General features: G+C 41.4%; 1 protein-coding gene across 11 annotated transcripts in view; it reads left to right on the top strand.

Annotated features, from left to right (window-relative positions):
* Positions 1 to 19,273, top strand: part of zmp:0000001168 (signal-induced proliferation-associated 1-like protein 2) — a 73,991-nt gene that overhangs the window by 35,392 nt on the left and 19,326 nt on the right. For all 11 annotated transcript variants that reach the window (XM_041801001.1, XM_041801004.1, XM_041801009.1 and 8 more), the window contains 9 exons: positions 75 to 1,678; positions 5,596 to 5,720; positions 5,809 to 5,997; positions 11,233 to 11,407; positions 11,719 to 11,822; positions 13,199 to 13,356; positions 14,310 to 14,919; positions 16,266 to 16,540; positions 17,252 to 17,632. In XM_041801001.1, the coding sequence (XP_041656935.1) occupies positions 565 to 1,678; positions 5,596 to 5,720; positions 5,809 to 5,997; positions 11,233 to 11,407; positions 11,719 to 11,822; positions 13,199 to 13,356; positions 14,310 to 14,919; positions 16,266 to 16,540; positions 17,252 to 17,632 (3,131 nt within the window). In that variant the 5' untranslated portion in view covers positions 75 to 564. The remainder of the gene's footprint in view (positions 1 to 74; positions 1,679 to 5,595; positions 5,721 to 5,808; positions 5,998 to 11,232; positions 11,408 to 11,718; positions 11,823 to 13,198; positions 13,357 to 14,309; positions 14,920 to 16,265; positions 16,541 to 17,251; positions 17,633 to 19,273) is intronic.

The raw sequence follows: 19,273 nt of genomic DNA, 5'->3' as shown, positions 1-19,273 counted from the left end.
GAGGAAAGTTACACTGTGGGAGCTTATTTGTAAGAGGATGTTAAAAAAGATGATTCTTCTCTTTTTTTCTGCAGGTGGCCAGTGGACCAGTGCAAAAGGGAAGCAGCAGGCACTGAAGAGTGCAGACAAATGGATGCCATGTTAGGAGGGTTGATAAAGACAGAGCCTCTCCTACGCGGGGGACAGAGAGTCGGGCTCCAGTGATGATCTTTACTTTGAAGGAGCAGCCCCACCCAACTGGAATACCATCAAAACACACATCAGTAATAAAACTACGATGCATATCCTCTCAGAATCCTTCAGTTTTACACTTTGAGGACTTGTTGACTTATTCCTAGCTTCACAGAGACATCTATGGGAGCTGAAAGGTTGAGAAAGTTCAGCCATCGTAAGTGGTGTGAATGAGTTTTATGTTTGCTGCTATCACTCAGCGGCGTTTTTCATCTTCTCACACATCCCTCCAGTTTCACACTAGCACCACAGAGACCAGGTTGGAGATTTAACTGGGAGCGCAGGAAGCTCTGGAGAAAAGACTGTAGAAGTGGAGTCAGTTTCTAGGGCACCATGCAGTCAGATGATCTCTTCATCCGCAAGTTTCGCCGTCAGAACATGCGGCCGCCCATCGCCACGGTTAACTTTGACCCCAAACGCGAAGCAGGTGTGGTGGAGTGGCCGCCCAGGAGGGAGGCTGATGGAGCCGACAGAGACAGCCTCACCCCGAGCCGTGTGGGGCTCAACCTCAGATCTGTGGGCCGGGGTCATATCATGCAGAGAAGTAACAGCGATGTAACTCTAGGGGACTTGGACTCCTCAGGGAAGGCTGGGGGGAAAGCAGTTCGGACGGCTGGTGAGAAAGCAGGTGTGGGGTCTCAGGGGGACTCAGGTGTTCTGCTGCACAGGGAATACGGCAGCTTGTCCTCGCTGGAGAGACAGACTCAAGCACAGGAGGCAAGCTCTGCAGATCAGGGGCCCCTGAGTCCAAATGCCCTCCGCTTCAAAGACCCGTTCCTGCTTTTAGGACTGCAGGGAAATCCTCCAGAGCCTGATGGCTTCTTTAGAGGTCTGTCTCTTTCCACAGGGGAGTCCCCAAAACCTGCCAAGCCACCGAAGCCTGAAGGTCTGAGTAAGAAGAGTAAACCCCTGCCCCCTCAGATCCCCCAACCGGGTCCATACGACAACATCGGGGGCGGCGCCTGGGTCAGGAACTTTGCCCACTACGACGTCCAGAGCATCCTGTTCGACCTCACCGAGGCAGCGACAAACAGAGACAGCATTGGACGTAAAAAGAACATCACCTCAGGAGCTTCGGCTGCCTCCCAGCTGAGGCCCCTCTCCCAGGCCACCCCGTCCTCACCTGCGCAAGGCGGGGGAGGCAACGGGGGGAACACAGACGACCCTGAGCAGTCCCTGTTGCTAGATGAAGGGGATGGCAATGATAACGAGCTCCTGCTCAGCTGCCCACACTTCCGCAATGAGACTGGAGGAGAGGAGCAGGTGGGTCTGGGTAGGTCCCATGGGAGAAGGGGACTCTGGTCAAGTCTGCGGACCCCCAATGATGCAGTATCGGTTCTGGAGGAGCCCAGAGAGAGTCACATCCAACAGCAGGGCAAGAGCAACTACTTCATAGAGCATGCAGACCTGGGAGCGCATTACTATCGCAAATATTTCTACATGAAAGGTACGTGGAGTAAAAGGAATCTTTAGTTTGTGATGACTGTTTATTCCATATCAGTGTGGAGAGATATCACATGTCAGTCCAGCTTCAGACTCCAGTCTAACACAGTGAGAGAGCATCCCTGATGGCCTAATTCTCACCACACAGGCTTCAACCCAAACCCTCAGCTCTGCTGTGCATGTCTTTATACTGCAAAAACTCAAATCTTTGCAATGGTATTTCTAGTCAAATGTATCCCATTAGACTTAAAACATGCCACATTTAGCAGACAGGTCCAAATTTTACTTGATGAGTGTCTTGAAATTAGGCATGCAAACTAATTTAGATAGCACATTTCATTCCAAGAAACCAGAGAAAAATTTGCCAGCTGCACTAGCAAATATTTTTACTTACTGTGAGTAATACAGACCCCATTTCTTGCTTTTTAAATCTTGAAATAAGATGCTTACATAGACTTATGATGTGAATGTGGCTAATATTAAGTGTAATTAAATATTTTTGACTAAAAAATTAGACAAATTTTCTGAGATTTGAATTTTAGTAGTGATTCTGCTCTCTTTATCTATTATATCCTGACTCTAGTCACTGCAATTATAGATGAAGAAAAAGTTCTGAAAAAGAAAAAAAAATCAGTCTGTCTTGCCTTCTTTAAAATGTCCTACAAGTACTATTTGGTGCTTTCCTGAAAAAGATTAACAAGCACTTTTCACTCTAAAAACATCTGTCAGGGTGCTTGAAGAGGAGGGTGTGTGGTCCATCTTTTGCAACAGACGCCAGTTTTTTTGTCTCTTTTAACTTAAAGCCTGGATATGTATTTAATTTCAGTATGCCTATGGGTTGACTGTATAAATAGACATCATAGAATTACCATTAGTGTTTCTGCACTAATTAAGGTATTCTTTGGTCACATGCAGAGGACAGTCAGCCTGGGAGGCTGACAGATCTCTGAGTTCATTCTCTATTAACTCAAACAGATCCATCTGGTCCCCTTCTTGTTCAAACCTGTTTCTTTTTATTTAAAAGGTTCATGCAGCATATAGGTTTATGTGTGAACAACAAAGAAGGTTAGTAAGGTAGAATATTCTAAATCTGATCGTGTCTGTATTAACAAACTCAGAGGCAGTTCACCTTGCTTATGAATAGTAATTGTTTGCTTTGAGATAATGCCATGCTAAAAGTATATAGTATTCAATTTGAAGGCTTTAGAAATGGATACTAAACCCATTTCTCTGCCCTAGAATCCTAATGATATGGCAAATATTGCGTTACTTGCATTTGATTTAGCGTCTGGGAGTATTTTGTTTCTGGCATGGTGATAGCACTCCTCAGATGTAAATTACTCTAATAGCTAACCCTGGCCGAACAGCTATGGTGGCTATGGCTCCTGTCAAATAAGCTAATAAACCAAACTTTGTTAAAACACAAATCAGAATTTAAAAAAATGTCCCCAGGGAGAAACTCAGTCATCATAGGTACTCATGTAGCAATACTAAATATAGAAATTTTCTGTAAATAGAGATACAGTCATGTGCATAAGTTTTAGGCAAGAGGGGCACTAAGGATTTATCACAGGGCCCGATGTGTCACAACCCAGTGTGAGTGGCCAGAGTCAAGCTCCACACATGTCGACGTGTGTAGCTCAGCAGCCAAGGTCAAGCTCTGTGACATCTCTTTTGTTTAGGCTTTATCACCCCTGGACATACACATATGGACAAAATTGTTGGTACCCCTCTGTTAGTGAAAGAAAAACCCACAATGGTCACAGAAATAACTTGAATCTGACAAAAGTGATAATAAATAAAAATTCAATGAAAATTAACCAATGAAAATCAGACATTGCTTTTGAATTGTGGTTCAACAAAATTATTTTAAAAAACAAACTCATGAAACAGGCCTGGACAAAAATGATGGTACCCCTAGAAAAGATTGAAAATAATGTGAGCATAGGGATATGTCCAACCAAGGTGTGTCCTCTAATTAGCATCACAGGTGTCTACAAACTTGTAATCAGTCAGCCTATTTAAAGGGTGACAAGTAGTCACTGTGCTGTTTGGTGACATGGTGTGTACCACACTAAACATGGACCAGAGGAAGCAAAGGAGAGAGTTGTCTCAGGAGATTAGAAAGAAAATGATAGACAAGCATGTTAAAGGTGAAGGCTATAAGACCATCTCCAAGCAGCTTGATGTTCCTGTGACTACAGCTGCACATATTATTCAGAAATTTAAGATCCATGGGACTGTAGCCAACCTCCCTGGACGTGGCCGCAGGAGGAAAATTGATGAGAAATCAAAGAGACGGATAATACGAATGGTAACAAAAGAGCCCAGAACAACCTCCAAAGACATTAAAGGTGAACTCCAAGGTCAAGGTACGTCAGTGTCAGATCGCACCATCCGTTGTTGTTTGAGCCAAAGTGGACTTCATGGTAGATGACCAAGGAGGACACCACTGTTGAAAACAAATCATAAAAAAGCCAGACTGGAATTTGCCAAACTGCATGTTGACAAGCCACAAAGCTTCTGGGAGAATGTCCTAAGGATAGACGAGACAAAACTGGAACTTTTTGGCAAGGCACATCAGCTCTATGTTCACAGACGCAAAAATGAAGCATACCAAGAAAAGAACACTGTCCCTACTGTGAAACATGGAGGAGGCTCTGTTATGTTCTGGGGCTGCTTTGCTGCATCTGGCACAGGGTGTCTTGAATCTGTGCAGGGTACAATGAAATCTCAAGACTATCAAGGTATTCTAGAGAGAAATATGCAGCCCAGTGTCATAAAGCTTGGTCATGGGTCTTGCAACAGGATAATGACCCAAAACACACAGCTAAAAACACCCAAGAATGGCTAAGAGCAAAACATTGGACTATTCTAAAGTGGCCTTCTATGAGCCCTGATCTAAATCCTATTGAACATCTGTGGAAGGAGCTGAAACATGGTATCTTGAGAAGGCACCCTTCAAACCTGAGACAACTGGAGCAGTTTGCTCATGAGGAGTGGGCCAAAATACCTGCTGAGAGGTGCAGAAGTCTCATTGAAAGTTACAGAAATCGTTTGATTGCAGTGATTGCCTCAAAACGTTGTGCAACAAAATATTAAGTTAAGGGTACCATCATTTTTGTCCAGCCTGTTTCATGAGTTTGTTTTTTAAAATAATTCTGTTGAACCACAATTCAAAAGCAATGTCTGATTTTCATTGGTTAATTTTCATTGAATTTTTATTTATTATCACTTTTGTCAGATTCAAGTTATTTCTGTGACCATTGTGGGTTTTTCTTTCATTAACAGAAGGGTACCAACAACTTTGTCCACGTGTGTACGTCTGGAGACCATCAGTGGTTTTCAGATCCTTGGGGCATCCACAGCCTCACCAGGGCTCATGGCAACCCTACTGCCAACCTGGACGGTATCCTAGTTGTGCTTTCTCTTCACATCCATCCTTTACCCCGCCCTTAAGGTGTGGACTTGGTTATTTTCTCAACAGATTACTTTACCATGTCCTTGGTAATATGCAAGGACGTCCAAAACATGACCATGCTTGTGTCAATCCTCATTCCCCCAAGTGATGCCCTCAGGTGGGCCTAACCACCATTACACACCTCCTCAGCCTCAGTTTTTTCCCAAACATGCCTAAATGTTCTGCACAGTACTGTGTGGGTAAAATTAATTATGAATACAAAATGAAGAAATAACTACAAAGGTGCAGAACATGGCCATCACAGTCAAAAATAGTCAGGATCCATCTGTTGTATTTTTAAATGAAACACAGGAGACAGCATCCCCATCTTTCTGATTTTCATACTGTCCATTATCAGTATGACATTACAAGTCAAGCTGAGTCTTAGCTTTTTGTCCTTGTGTATCACAGCCGTTCTTGTTCTTCACAGTTGGTCTAATGTGACTTTGTTATCATCACAGAACACCAGAATTTCTTCGGCATGGACGATCGCCTTGGTCCAGTGGCCATCAGCTTCCGTCGCGAGGAGAAGGAAGGATCCAGCGGATCTCAGTACAACTACAGAATCATCTTTCGCACCACGGAGGTACACTGTCTCATTTGAAGCTCTCCTCCAGCTCAGCATGTGTAAAATTGATTTGACTGGATGTGATGACTGTGAGTTGTTTCCTCAGATGAAGACACTGCGAGGTTCCATCCTGGAGGAGTCAGTGCCTTCTGCCGCTCGACACACGACCCCCAGGGGCTTGTCTCCCAAGAGGCTGCTGGAGTTCATCATGCCTGAGCTGAACCTGCACTGTCTCCGCTTAGCTTCAAATTCCCCCAAGGTCCGAGACACCCTGCTGAAGCTCGACGAGCAGGGGGTGAGTGAGGCTATGTCTGCTGATCCTTAGGACTGTTGTGAACATGTGAGACGAATGAAGGCTTTTCAGGACACAGTAACAAATGGGAAAAATAAGGTCAGACAGAACATTTTTTACACCCAAATGGCTACCATAGCATGGCATAACAAAGATTGACGTAGTCTCAGTAACATCATGCATTAGCTTTGAAGAGGGGTTTCGAAGCCCAACAGTGGAGGTCATCATAGTGGACATGTAGACTCCATTAAACTAAAGTATGCAAAGAGGTGGAGCTGGATATTGGGGTTGCCAAAATATGTCATTTTTTATTATCCAGCTTATCGTCTTGCTCAGCTCAGTGGTTCCCAACCTTTATCCCTTGTCAACCCTCCTACGTACTTGTATCTCAAGAGAGCTGACTCCCCCCAGGTCTCACATGAAGGAAATTTTGATTCATTACTCTTTAAAATGAACATCTCTTGTTTTCTTGATTAAAAAAAAAAAAAAAAATGCTCCTACCCAAAGACCTTTATGTAAACTATCACCATGTTTTTAGGTGAGATGCTCACTCTAGTTTTGACAATCTGAAAGCAGACAGAGCCTTATCCCCATACCCTGAGGTCTTTGGTGCCCCCACAAACAAAATCCACCAGTTTAAGTAACAAGAGGCCAGCCTCCGGGAAGACAGTTGTAACTTACCCACCTATCAGTCAAATCAGTCATGTCCTTTGTAATCAAATCAAATCCATATTTATATGGCACATTTGAAAAAACATTACTTTTACAAATGTGCTGCACAGTGACTTAAACATAAATAAAAACATAAAACCCCAGTGGACATAAACACACCACAAAATCCATAAAAAATTAAAACAACTAAAAACAAACATAACAAAGTGATAAAAACAAATAAAAGCAAGTATAAGAAAATGAAAGGCACACAGGAGATTACACAACTATCATGTTGAATTAAAAACCAAGGAATAAAAATAAGTTTTAAAACTGATGAATAAAGATAAGTAATAAGAGACAATTTAAAAGTAGGTAAGGTTGGGACTTTCTGATTTCAAGAGCTCGCTCATTCCACAGTTTAGGAGCCCCCACAGTAAAACCGCTCGATCACCTCTGGACAGGGTATAAACTTTTAAAGTGTAAGAAATGTACTGGGTTGTTGACCTGTTTAAAGCTTTGCAAACCAACACATTTTTGTTAATGTGTAAATGGGTAATATGTTCTTGTTTTCACGCACCTGCTAAAAGCTGAGTAGTAGCATTTTGGACTAACTGTAAATGTGCAAAGGAGGCCTGGTTTAATCCGATGTAGAGGGCACTGCAGTAGTCCAAACATGAACAAATAAAAATGCCTAAAAATAATGCCTAATTTTATCGAACTCTAAGCCTTGATAAAGTAAGAAACAGTTGGACAGTGAATAAAATTCACCCTATAGTTTTACCAATATAGTACCACACCAAGCTGTTCACAAGCTTATTTCTAATGTAAAAAAAAAATATATATATATATATTTATATATATATATACTATATTTTAATCTGACACCTCATAGGGATTTTTTTGGTTTCCTTGGCCAACCTAAAGTGATTTCTGAATTTTTGCACTGGCTCCATTTATCAACCTGGAATGAATATGGCTATAATTGATATGCACAGTTATAAGTCAGGTCTAATTAGATATGATAATTTTTATTTATTGGCAAGTCCAGCAAAATGATAAATACTCTATGTCATGAAAAGTGACGTGTGAGTGTTTGCTCATCACGCCTGTTGCTTTGCCTCAGAGAGTAAATTAACATTATCTAAAGAGGTCAAGCTGACTTAGACATTCTAGCTAGATTGTGAGTAAGAACAGTCATTTCAAACTAAGTTATGATTCAAAAGCCACTCTCACTTCTTCATATAACCACGTCCCCTTCCTTCTCCACACTTTCTCAGTTCCTATGCAAATAAGCACCAAACCTCTTTCCCGGACATGATCTTTTTTAAAAACTGAATGATGAGAACAGACTGATGAAGCACAAAGAGGAGGGGAAATGCACTAATGTCCTCACGTTTAACAGAGTAATTTTTTTTTTTTAATATATGAGGAAAACCTCATTGAGATTAAGAATCTCATTTACAAGAGCGTCCTGTCCAAGACGGGCAAAGCTAATGATGATAATGGAATGACGTGATGGAAATAAAGACAAGCTGACTAACAGATCTGCTTTACATGTTTTTCTAAGCTGTGCAGCATTCACCCTTACCACAGACGGACCAGGGTGTAGTTTGTAGTTTGTTAGCTTCATGCTAACAGGAAGATTGTCTGAAGATGTCTTCTGCACTGTCAGCATTACAGCCAAGGGCAGTGAAAAAAACAAGAAAAAAATAGGGCAGTCAAATGATTTAAATTTTTAATTGTGATTAATCTCAAAATGTTTATTGTTAATCGAGTTTTTTGGGTGCATTTTGAAATTCCACTATTTCCCATTTAAATCAAGCTTTTTTGTTCTGCCTTAACTTATGGGGATTAACTTCCCTTTGGATGGAGACATGCTTTTATTTTGAAAGAAAATAAGGAACTCACTGATGAGGATAAAATTATTAGCCCCCCTATAAAACGTTCTATTTGAAATATTTCCTAAAGTGCTGTTTAGCAGAGCAAGGCGTTTTTAACACAAAACATCCTAGTTGTATTTTGGATGCTTGCATTCTTTTATTTTGGACACAGAAACAAAATTATTTCACAAACAAATAAAAATTAGCAGAGTCAACATTATTAGCTCCCTGATGCTAATAGTCAGTAGTGTCTCCTTTTTGCTGGATAACAGCCTGCAGTCATCTGTTGTAGTTTTCATCAAGTCTCAGACATGTCTCCTGAGGAACAATAATAATAATAATATTAATAATAATAATAATAATAATACATCACACTTATATAGCGCTTTTTTGGACATTCAAAGAATCCCAGCTTATTCTTCTTTGGCAAATCTCTCTAGCTCCTTCAGATTTGATGGCCTTCTGGTATGGATTTTGGTCTTCAACTCACCCCACATATTTTCAATGAGATTCAAGTCAGGGCTTTATGCAGGCTGGTCAGTAACATTCACTTTGATAGTTTTGACAAGGGGGCAGTTCTTCACCAGGATCGACGTATGATTTGGGTCGTTGACGTGTTGGAAGACAAAGTGACGACCCAGCTTACTGCTTGAGGTTTTCTTTCAAAATCTTCACGTATCCTTCCTGTTTCATGATTACTTCCACCTTGACAAGATTCTCAGTTCCAGACACACTGAAGCATCTTCACAGCATAATACTCCCATCGCCATATTTCACTATGGGATGGTGATCTTTGAGTGATACGCCTCTTCTTTCTTTCTCCAAACATCACCAACGCCTCCGTGGACAAAGAGCTCTAGTTTGGTCTCATCTGACCAAAGGACATGCTTCCAGTATGCAAAATATTTCTCCACGTTGTCCTTAGCATACTTAAGCCTGGTTTAAAGGTGTCTCTCCTGCAGAAGTAGCCTTTTTCCTGGTCCATTCCCCTGTAGTGATTGTCTTCTTTGAGACTACAATTCTTGACTTGGCTAAGTCATTCACTAGAGTCTTGGTAGTTGTTCAGGGTCTTTTTTTCTTTCCAGGGTCTTTGAAATGTTTCTCCTCCTACCTCTGCCAGGCTTGTTCTGTACTGTGTGGCTCTCATTGAATTTTTGATGATTTTTCTCACTCCAGTTCTTGACTCTTGGAAACACTGTGATAACTTTGAAAATCTTTCTCTTGCTTTGTGAGCATTAACAATTATTTTCTTAAGTCTAAACTGATTTCTTTTGTAGTTGCAATGATGCTTTCTCAAGTGACAGCTCCAATTATTAGTAAGGTTTTTATATTGAGTGTAAATTAACGGATAACCCTCGGTTTTAAGCATTACACAGTTAAAGCACATCATTGCACAACAGTGGTTTGTGCCAAAGCTCAGCAAAAAGTTAAGTTGTAAAGGGAGCTTATAATTTAGACCCTGGTATTTTTTGTGTGAAATAATTTTGTTTTTGTGTGCAAAGTAAAAGAATATATGCATGCAAAATAAAATGAGGATGTCCTGAAAAGCTGTGTTAAAAATTAATTGCTCTGTTTAACAGCACTTGAGAAATACTTTGAAAAGAGTTACATTTTAAATGGACTAATAATATCATACTCCTCTGTAGATAGAATATAATGACATGAACTTAACCATGAAAATTGGTCATTCTTATTTTTAAGTGCAAAAAAAAAAAAAAATCCTTATTAATGAGAAGGCAGAAAGGGCGGGAACTGCCTTTGTGTCTTGGTAGTGATAGAAGCTGTGCCTAAAATGCCTCTGCCTAGACTACCCTTGGTATTTATTTACTTTCCAGCAGGGCAGGCAGGCCACAGGTGACATATTTTTCCTTAGTTGCGAGCACCTGCTGAAAGCTACCAATTCAGCCAAAGTCCACCAGTTTCTCTGGTCACTTCTTGAGTTTAGGTTTCTTTTTTACACAGCCAAGAAATTGAGCCAACAGACAAGTACAGCCAATTAGACTCAGAGTACAGCAGGTCATGCCTTTACAATCCTAGGGAGAAAATAGCTTATTTACAAATGAGCACATTAGAAGGGATATACAAGAGGGTATACACCATGGAGGCAGAGAATTAATCAGGTTTATACCATATACCTGCACTGTATCCCTGCAAACTTCTGAAACCATATGGCTTGTTAACACTATGTAAGCAGCCAAGTTTGTATGATGGTATTTTTAAATAACATTTGTGTGCTGTAAAAGCCAAAAGTCTTTGTTGGTCACAGTAACACTTTTTGCATTGCTTTTTTTTTTTCCAGTCTTACTTTGATGGTCAGAATTTTCTGTGTTTGCAAAAGCACTAAAATCCTTACATTTGCCTAACTAAAAGATCAAACAAATCCCTCAACAATCTTGATATTGACTTCAAACCTTAGTAGAACTTAAGTTGACCCCTGAGCAGTAGGCGAACTCCTTTTGAAACAGATTTAAAAAACAACAAAAACTCAATCTCTTTGAAGCCTGAACCCTGGCGTAAAGGCAGAAAGGATTTAACAGAGCTCATAGTTTTATATATGGTGTGTGCAAATTAGAATAAAGTCACCAAAGAAGTTTATTAAATAAGTTTTGGTTGCTGTAAAATGTAAGTTTAAATTATTTGGACTGCCTAAAGAGGAAGTTATAAATGAATCATAAACTCTTTGCTTCTTTGTCTTCTTTTGCAGCTGAACTTCCAGAGAAAGGTTGGCGTGATGTACTGCCGTGCCGGGCAGAGCTCAGAGGAGGACATGTACAACAATGAGAGCTCGGGGCCGGCGTTCGAAGAGTTTCTGGATCTGCTCGGGGAGCGGGTGCGCCTGAAGGGCTGGGAGAAATACCGAGCTCAGCTGGACAACAAGAGTGAGCTGAAAACACACACCACGCCCCGATCTATCGGCTGGATCTCACCTTGTCGCTATTATCCGAAGGGCATCAGTGCACCACTGAAAGCCTGAGATAACTGCTATCTGGCCTCATGTAATCTGAGTAATGCCTGTAAAGGAGCATAGTCACTGCTGATTATCTCCGAGCTGTTTTCTCCTCAGTGAGCAGCAGAGACAGGAAATAGGACACATTTCACCCTGACTGTGACACTTTGACTCTATTCTTTCATTCAGAGACGTTGACTGATTTGGCTTAATCTTTCTGTGTGATGTGTGTCTTTTTTGCAGCGGACTCAACTGGGACACACTCTCTGTACACGCGCTACCAGGACTATGAGATTATGTTTCATGTGTCCACCATGCTGCCCTACACAGCCAACAACACACAACAGGTACAGTCAACTCAATGTATTTTCCTTTTCATGCTTTTTGTTTGTGCTGCAGCAAAATTGATTCAAATACCAAGATCCCCATCTCTGAGAGTTCATAGAATGATGATTTTCTCTAATGTTTCACTTTTATTACCAAATAAAAAGGCATCAGTCTTGGTGCAGCCTGCATTACTCGTCACTGTTCATACAGTCATGCTTTGGTAATGCTTTAGAAAAAGCCTCTGTGCTCCGTTACAAGCATGACATAAAAATCCTGCCCCCCAGTGTTCACTCCCACCATGAAGGTATTCAGTGCAGCCTGTCAGACAGCCCGCCTCTTCAGCTCACTGTCTGCTCATCATACTCTCTCTGTGGTTTAATACTGTTCACTGTCATCAGCTAAGACAAAATACTTATATAGATATCAGGCTTAGATTCAGAGAAACATAGCAGTGTCAAAGGCCTAAGAATCTTTAAACACTTTGATTTTTTCTCTAACAGCTTAAATTAGATGTACCAAGAATGATCTGTTATGTACAGGGCTGTTTTGGCTCAGTTATTTTTTGCAGTCTAGTTGACAAAGTATGCTAACGAAAACAAATTAAAATACAGGATGCAAACATATTGGAGTTTTTAAAAATGCCAATTCACCTATTTTAAAGAGGTCCTATTGAGTGCATTAAACTATTTATATAGAATCTTTTTGCCAAATTTTGACAGAATTTACAGTACTTACACAAGAGAGCAGAGAAGTGATCAACAAAAGATGAAAATTTTAAAGATGAAGGGATTAATGTACAACAGTATGAATATAGTAAAGGAAACAGAAAAGAGATGAATGATAAAAAATAATGAGGCATGAAATAAAAGAAAAAGCAAATATAGAATCAATAAACACAGTTAATAAATGTAATGAAACAATTTTAAAAAGGTTAATAAACAATCTAAAATGATTTATTGTTTGAAAAAATGGGATACAATTTTTAAAAAGTCATAATAAGAAATAAGAATATTAAAAACCATAAGATGAAATGTAATCTAAAAATCAAAAAGAATAAAGATGGAGATAATAATGAATAAAAACTTTTAAAAATATGAAATCAAAAAGGTTAATGACTCTTTGAGGCTCTGTACAGGAATGTTTTTTAGTATTGAACTATGAGATCAACATTAGCAACAATATAGAAACAGCCATGAAAGGTTATTGCAAGAGTACTTTGTTTACAGTTCAAGCTGTTTGTTATTTCGCTTCCTGTGATAGCTGGGATCAACTTTAGAACCCCTGTGACTCCAAATGGTTGCATAGTCACAAAACGCTGCTCTACATACAGTTACTACATCAATATAACTGTTATTTTTATTTTTTTATTTATTTATTTTTTGTCTCTGTTTTTCAGTTGCTGAGGAAGCGACACATCGGGAACGACATCGTGACAATCGTGTTCCAGGAGCCTGGCGCTCTGCCCTTTACTCCCAAATCCATTCGCTCACACTTCCAACACGTCTTCATTATCGTGCAGGTTCACGAGCCCTGCACTGACAACACCTACTACAGGTCTTACTCTCTCTTCTGTTACCCAGTGTGCAAAATCCGTTCGCAGATGACGTCACCCTGTATCTGAGAACTCCCCTTTGGGTGCCAAGAAGTGATTTCAAGCATTGCCAAGCATTGAGAGTGCAATATAGTGCAATATAGTGCAATATTCAGGTAAAATAAAATGGTGAAACAACTGCAGGCAGGAATTTTTAACAAGCCCCTCTGTCTAAAGCCAAGGCTAGTGGTGCCACACAACAATCAAGTATGATCTGTTCCCACAAAGTGGTCTTGTTTGGTTCAGTACATTTTTCCAATGGTGTAGCACCTGAAGCCCTGATCTTGTACGGGTTTCTTCAGCTGATGAGACGCTAGCCTCACTCACTGTGACAAGAAAATCCATCTCTTTCAGATCCACAGCTCAGCTCAGTAAAACTGGTTGTTTGACTCTCAAATGGCTCTTCATTTGGTACCAGCTTGGCTTTTAAAATGTGGATTAAATGGCAGTAAAGGAAGGAGGAAAGGAAACTGGCACTCAAACTGGCACAGGTTATGTGCTGACCATCATGTGCAGTCAAAACCAAACTACTGGCAAGTTTTGTGTCGTTGACAGAAAGCTTGGACTTCCTTGTTTTGGCTTTTAGTGTTACATTTTTGCTCAGTACTTGGTGCTTTTTTTTTAGTACCATACTTCCTCCAAAATATGCTTAATTATAAGTACAACTAAGTGAGTTTGGGTGCAGGGAAAACTTCATGCCACTCCTGCATAAATTGATAACATATTACAGCTGCACCAGTGAATAGAAAAGGATCTGGATCCACCCCATTTACCTCACTGCGGAGTCTTCAGTGTGATTATTTGTTATTCTGAAGAGTATTACATAACATCCAGCTCTGAAAACAAGAAATAAATTGAGTCTCTGCTGTACTGTCTCTCTTACTTTGTCACTCCTCCTTCTCTCTTCTACTTTCAGGGTGGCTGTGACTCGCTCTAAAGACATCCCATTATTTGGCCCACTGTTCCCTAAAGGCGCCCGCTTCCCTCGCTCATCTGCCTTCAGAGACTTCCTCCTGGCGAAGGCAGTGAACGCTGAAAATGCCGCAGAGAAGTCAGAGAAGTTCCGTTCCATGGCCACCCGCACACGGCAGGAATACCTGAAGGACCTGGCTGAGAACTACGTCACCACCACACCCATCGACTCCTCCACCAAGTTCCCTCTGCTCTCTCTGGGAGGCAAGCGCAAAGACAAGTTAAAGGGTGCCAAAGGGGCGGAGCTGCACAGTGCCGGAGCACTGGTGTGGGCTGTGATGGTCAACAGCCGGGGGGAGGACGGCGAGGCGGGAGAGCACAAGTTGCCATGTCTGTTGGGAGTGTCGGCTGAGTCGGTGGTGCTCATTGAGAGATGCACGCGCAGGGTGGTGTTTAACTGCTCCTGTCGGGATGTCATCGGCTGGAAGGCGGTGACAGAGGCAAAGGAAGGAGGGCCATGTTTGGATATCTTTTATGAGAGGGGGGAGTCGGTGTCAATCAGTGTGATGGAGAGCCAGGCCGAGGATATCCGGGAGGTGGTGCAGAGGCTAGAGGTGGGTGATTGTTTCTGGATTTGGAGTTTGTGGGTCACACAGGACTGAGGGGAACATTTGAGCAGTAAAATGTATTCTGTAGAAAGAAAAGGGGGAACAACTGGCTGCTCAGTGTGGACGAAGTAGAAGAATTATTAAACAAAATGAGGCACTCTTGGAAATTAGGGAGGGAAAAAAGTGAACATAATAAAGAAAAGAAACCATAAAGGTCTTCATCAAGGCTCACTGAGGCACTGTAAGCCCTGATGAAGACCTATATGGTTGAAACATCTTTTTAAATGATTTTAACCCTGACATGCCAGATAGACTGTTTCATATACTATATTTACTGCATAGGATATGTTTCACATTCATCTAGGAAACCTCCTATACAAAGCATTTAGGAATGGCAAGACTTTCTTGGAGGGTGGAACATTCTTTCTGTCACATTCATTCAATCAGAGCGATAAGACAAAATGAGGTAGCAAGCATGCCCAACTGCGGAAGTAACCTGAGCTTGACATACTGGTGCCGTTGTAGTTTATGAACGCTGGAGCTTGCTGGTGGATAAATCTCATGACAAGGCCGGTCTAGAGAAAAGTTAAAACATCTTCCCTGCCAAGAGGAGCTTTCAGTGTGGCTCTTTGCTCTTGTTTTAATAAAGACATTTGGCACAGCTCTGCTAAAACTCCTGCTATACTACAGCTACATCCAAGATAGTTGATTCACTGGTGGCAGCCATTCCAGTCAGCTTCCAGTACGACTAAACTTTGCCCATAGCTACCGCCTCATTCTCCTCAAATGGCTCACGTGGGTGACACAGTGACACACAGCTGGAGCGCACACAAACAGCGCTGACGTGTGTATTTAACCAGCTGTGCTTGGACTCATCATATACAGAGACCTCCTCCTCTTCAAAATGAGTTAACCAGGTGATTTAAATCTGTAAAGCACAGTTAAAATCATTTTTTCTCAGTGTGGTTATAATGCTCTATGGCTCCACTCTTTTAGTTTCCTTTTGCAGCTTTTTCTCAACGTGTGTTCGGTTGCATGTAGTGCCACACATGTCTTGCTTGCAGACTGAAAAGTAGAGACAAGGCTGATGGATTGTGTGTTTGATTTATCCATCTCAAATAAAAATATCAAAAGTTGAGAATTTTAGAGCAATTCCTTACCAGGATTTTTTATCCCTGACCCCCAAGTTTTTCCTTCTTTGACCTGTATTGGCTCAACTCAGTTTATATTTTCTATAGAACCTCCAGACAAAATGTTTCCCAGATGCTTCAATTAACAAAGTGACAGCAATTATAAGTAAAGAAAACTGACAGTAGCAATAATAAAACAACAAACCCTCTTCTCTTCTACAGCTGGTTACTCGGGGCTGCGAGGCTTTTGAGGTCACCCCCCTTCGAGACGGAGTTGGGCAGCCAGGCTTCCTCATGAACGAGGAAGGCTTTGTGACAGAGCTGCAGCGATTCTGTTATGCCGAGAGCGGAGGTTTGCAGCTCTGGGCTCGTGTGGTGCGGCTCTGCGGACACTCATTGGTTCATCTTAGCTCAGAGGAAAGGACCAGGCTACTCCGCACGGCGCACAAGATCCACATCACCGTCATCCCGCCGGACGAAAATGGGAAGCCACGCAGGTGGGTGAGGCTACAGATGGGTGGAGGAGGAAGAAGGAGGGGGGGCTAACGAGGGCATGCTTGGGTCAGCAGACACAAAGTAAGACTGGAGAAGGTGCTCCTGGGTATATGGCGTGCAGCAGAAAGGGAAGAGTAGTCCCAGAGAGGGGGTGGCAGAGAGGTTAACAGAGAATAGGGAGGGGGGACCAGACAGTTCAGAAAACAGGAGGTGCCACTCTGAGGTCACAGCTCACTCTGCTGCCTACTGACTGTGTCACGCCAGTTGACTTATTACTAATCAATCCCTCTAATGATCATTAATCACACTGACACACATCGTCCAACAAACTGTCCACTGGAGTCAGACACAGGGCACAAACAGAGCTGTAAAATACATAAAAGGAAATTAAGACACACACTTCTGCAGCCCTTAAAGAAACATTTGAAAGTTGGCAGCAGAATCATCCTCAGAGAACTCCCCTTTCTTTATTTATACTCACTTCTCAAACGCTTGTTCTCTGACAACAAAAGCACAAATTGTCACAAAGATGTCTTCATAGAATATGGAGGCTCTGTGATTTCAAAGGAATAAAAATGAAGCTTAGACAAATATAGTTCTTTTTCTGTCTAATCTTTGTTTTTGGCTTCGAGATAAATGTGTGACTCAACAGTTAAATAAGAAAAAAGATGGTGATTTATTTCTTCTCACTGTTGATGTTTTACGATCTGCAGAAGTTTCTCTGAGCTCTACCAGAAAGCCATTAAAGACGCTGAGTGTAAACCTGGCGAAGATCAGTCCGGAGAGGCTTGGGTGCTTGACGAAAGGGAAGAAGAAGAAGAGGAGGAGGAAGAGGTTAAGGTGGACGACAAGCTGAAGGCTGGCGGGGCCGATGAGGTGGAAATAATGGAGATTGAGGCTGAGGAGGGCGAAGGGCAGGATAAAGGGCAAGGCGAGAGGAGTCACAGCACACTCCTCATGCCGCCCAGCTTACCTTTGTTACGAGCCACTTCCCTGCAGGACCAACCAGCCAATCAGAGTGAGGACGGTGGCGGCACACAGCTCACACGCAGCTGCTCACTGGAGAGGACGTCCTACGGGGACACATGTGACGGGTGAGTGTTTGTGAAGCTCCAACCTCAGGTGCTGGAAAATGAAGCCAAAGAGAAAGTGCTAAAAAAAAAAAAAAGCAGTTCCTGACGATCTGCTTAAGGTCATAGGAAACTAGGGGCGGAGCCAAATGTATCCAACATATGGGCGTAGTCCAAACTAAGCTAGCAGGCAGTTATACGCTCTGTTTTCACACCAACTTCAGACAAAAGCAGATTTTAAACGCCAACAAATCAAATCAGTAATTTGGTCCAAAATTGTCCAGGTCCACCTAACAAACATGCTAATATCTAAGTATTCCTCATGATTGTGAAACCTACACGTAGGCATACAATAATTTTCACTTCTGCCTCTTAAACATGTTTTAATGTTAACCATTCAATCCCTAAGCTGTTTTAACCATTTTGTCTTATCTGGACTTGTAGTCTTAAAAAGCTTGTAAAACATCAACCCTGTGGTGCACAGTCAAGCTCTTAACATCCTCTTTTTAGGAATCCTGAGCTTTAAGAATATATGTGCTACATCAATGCCACTTGAATTTCCAAAAATTATGGGACTATGAAGAAAAAAAAAAGTTAAATACAATTTGAAACTAGGGTATTGTATGTGTGACACACAGTGAACTTGTTCTTCCATCACTTGGGTGCCAAAGTAAACAAAAAAAATCATTTTGTTGCAAAAAAATTCACGGTATTCATATATTTACAAAAAAGGCTCAATTTGTGCCAATATTCAAAGCAGTTCCTGTCTGCAGTGACACAGAGGGCCATATTACAGGCTCTCTGTCCCTCTATTATGAGCTATTCAGGCCACATCCCCTAGGCTCTGGGCAGTAAGAGTTAGACAAAGCATGATGTAACAACCGAACAGCCTACCACTGGTTGACACAGCCCATCACAAAGCATTCTGGGATACAAAAAAATGTTTAGTATTGCATCTAGCAGCATAAACAATTGAAAATGGATTACAAAATGGGTAAGGAACTGAAGGCATGGAACATTATTAGCATCATTGGGTCACCACAACAGCTAGCTTGAAGAGAGAACAAAAAGAAAGTTGTGAACTAAGTCACTGCTTGTCATAAAATTGTTTGATCAGTTTAGCAACAAGAGTAACATTTCCATGATGTTTATTTCTGATCCTCTATGACATTTGCATTTAACTATCATGATTGTCAACACACAACTATTTTTTACCCAACTTAACGATTCAGGGCTTTTGAGAAAACTTTTAGGGCCCTGTAAGCCACCTCCCGACACTACTTATGTTGGAAAGCAAGTAAGCTGCTATTTTTCATCTTCAACAGGCTAACATCACAGAAGAGTACAATGAGAAGATTTTTAAGCCAGTTTTGCAACTTCCTGTCATGGAAAGTGAAGAAGATCAACTTAAGGCTGGCTTCAAAAACCAACAAATCTCTATTAACACACATATTAAGATGCCTGTTTTTTACATCAGATATGAAAAGTTTTACAGCCTGGTTTGAAAATAGCTCGTCATAGTCTCTATAGCTCATTTTTTATTAGTTAACACTAGGGTGATTGATTAAGGTTCACAATAAGAGCATTTTTGAAATTAATTGCATGATTTATGGACTGTTTCCACACACTTTGGTGAAACCACTTTAGCAACAGTGATGTAAAATA

This window comes from Cheilinus undulatus, linkage group 12 (assembly GCF_018320785.1).
Source record: "Cheilinus undulatus linkage group 12, ASM1832078v1, whole genome shotgun sequence".
Classification (NCBI taxonomy): Eukaryota; Metazoa; Chordata; class Actinopteri; order Labriformes; family Labridae; genus Cheilinus; species Cheilinus undulatus.
The sequence above is the reverse complement of the archived record's forward strand: the minus strand, read 5'-3'. Positions and strand labels throughout refer to the sequence as shown.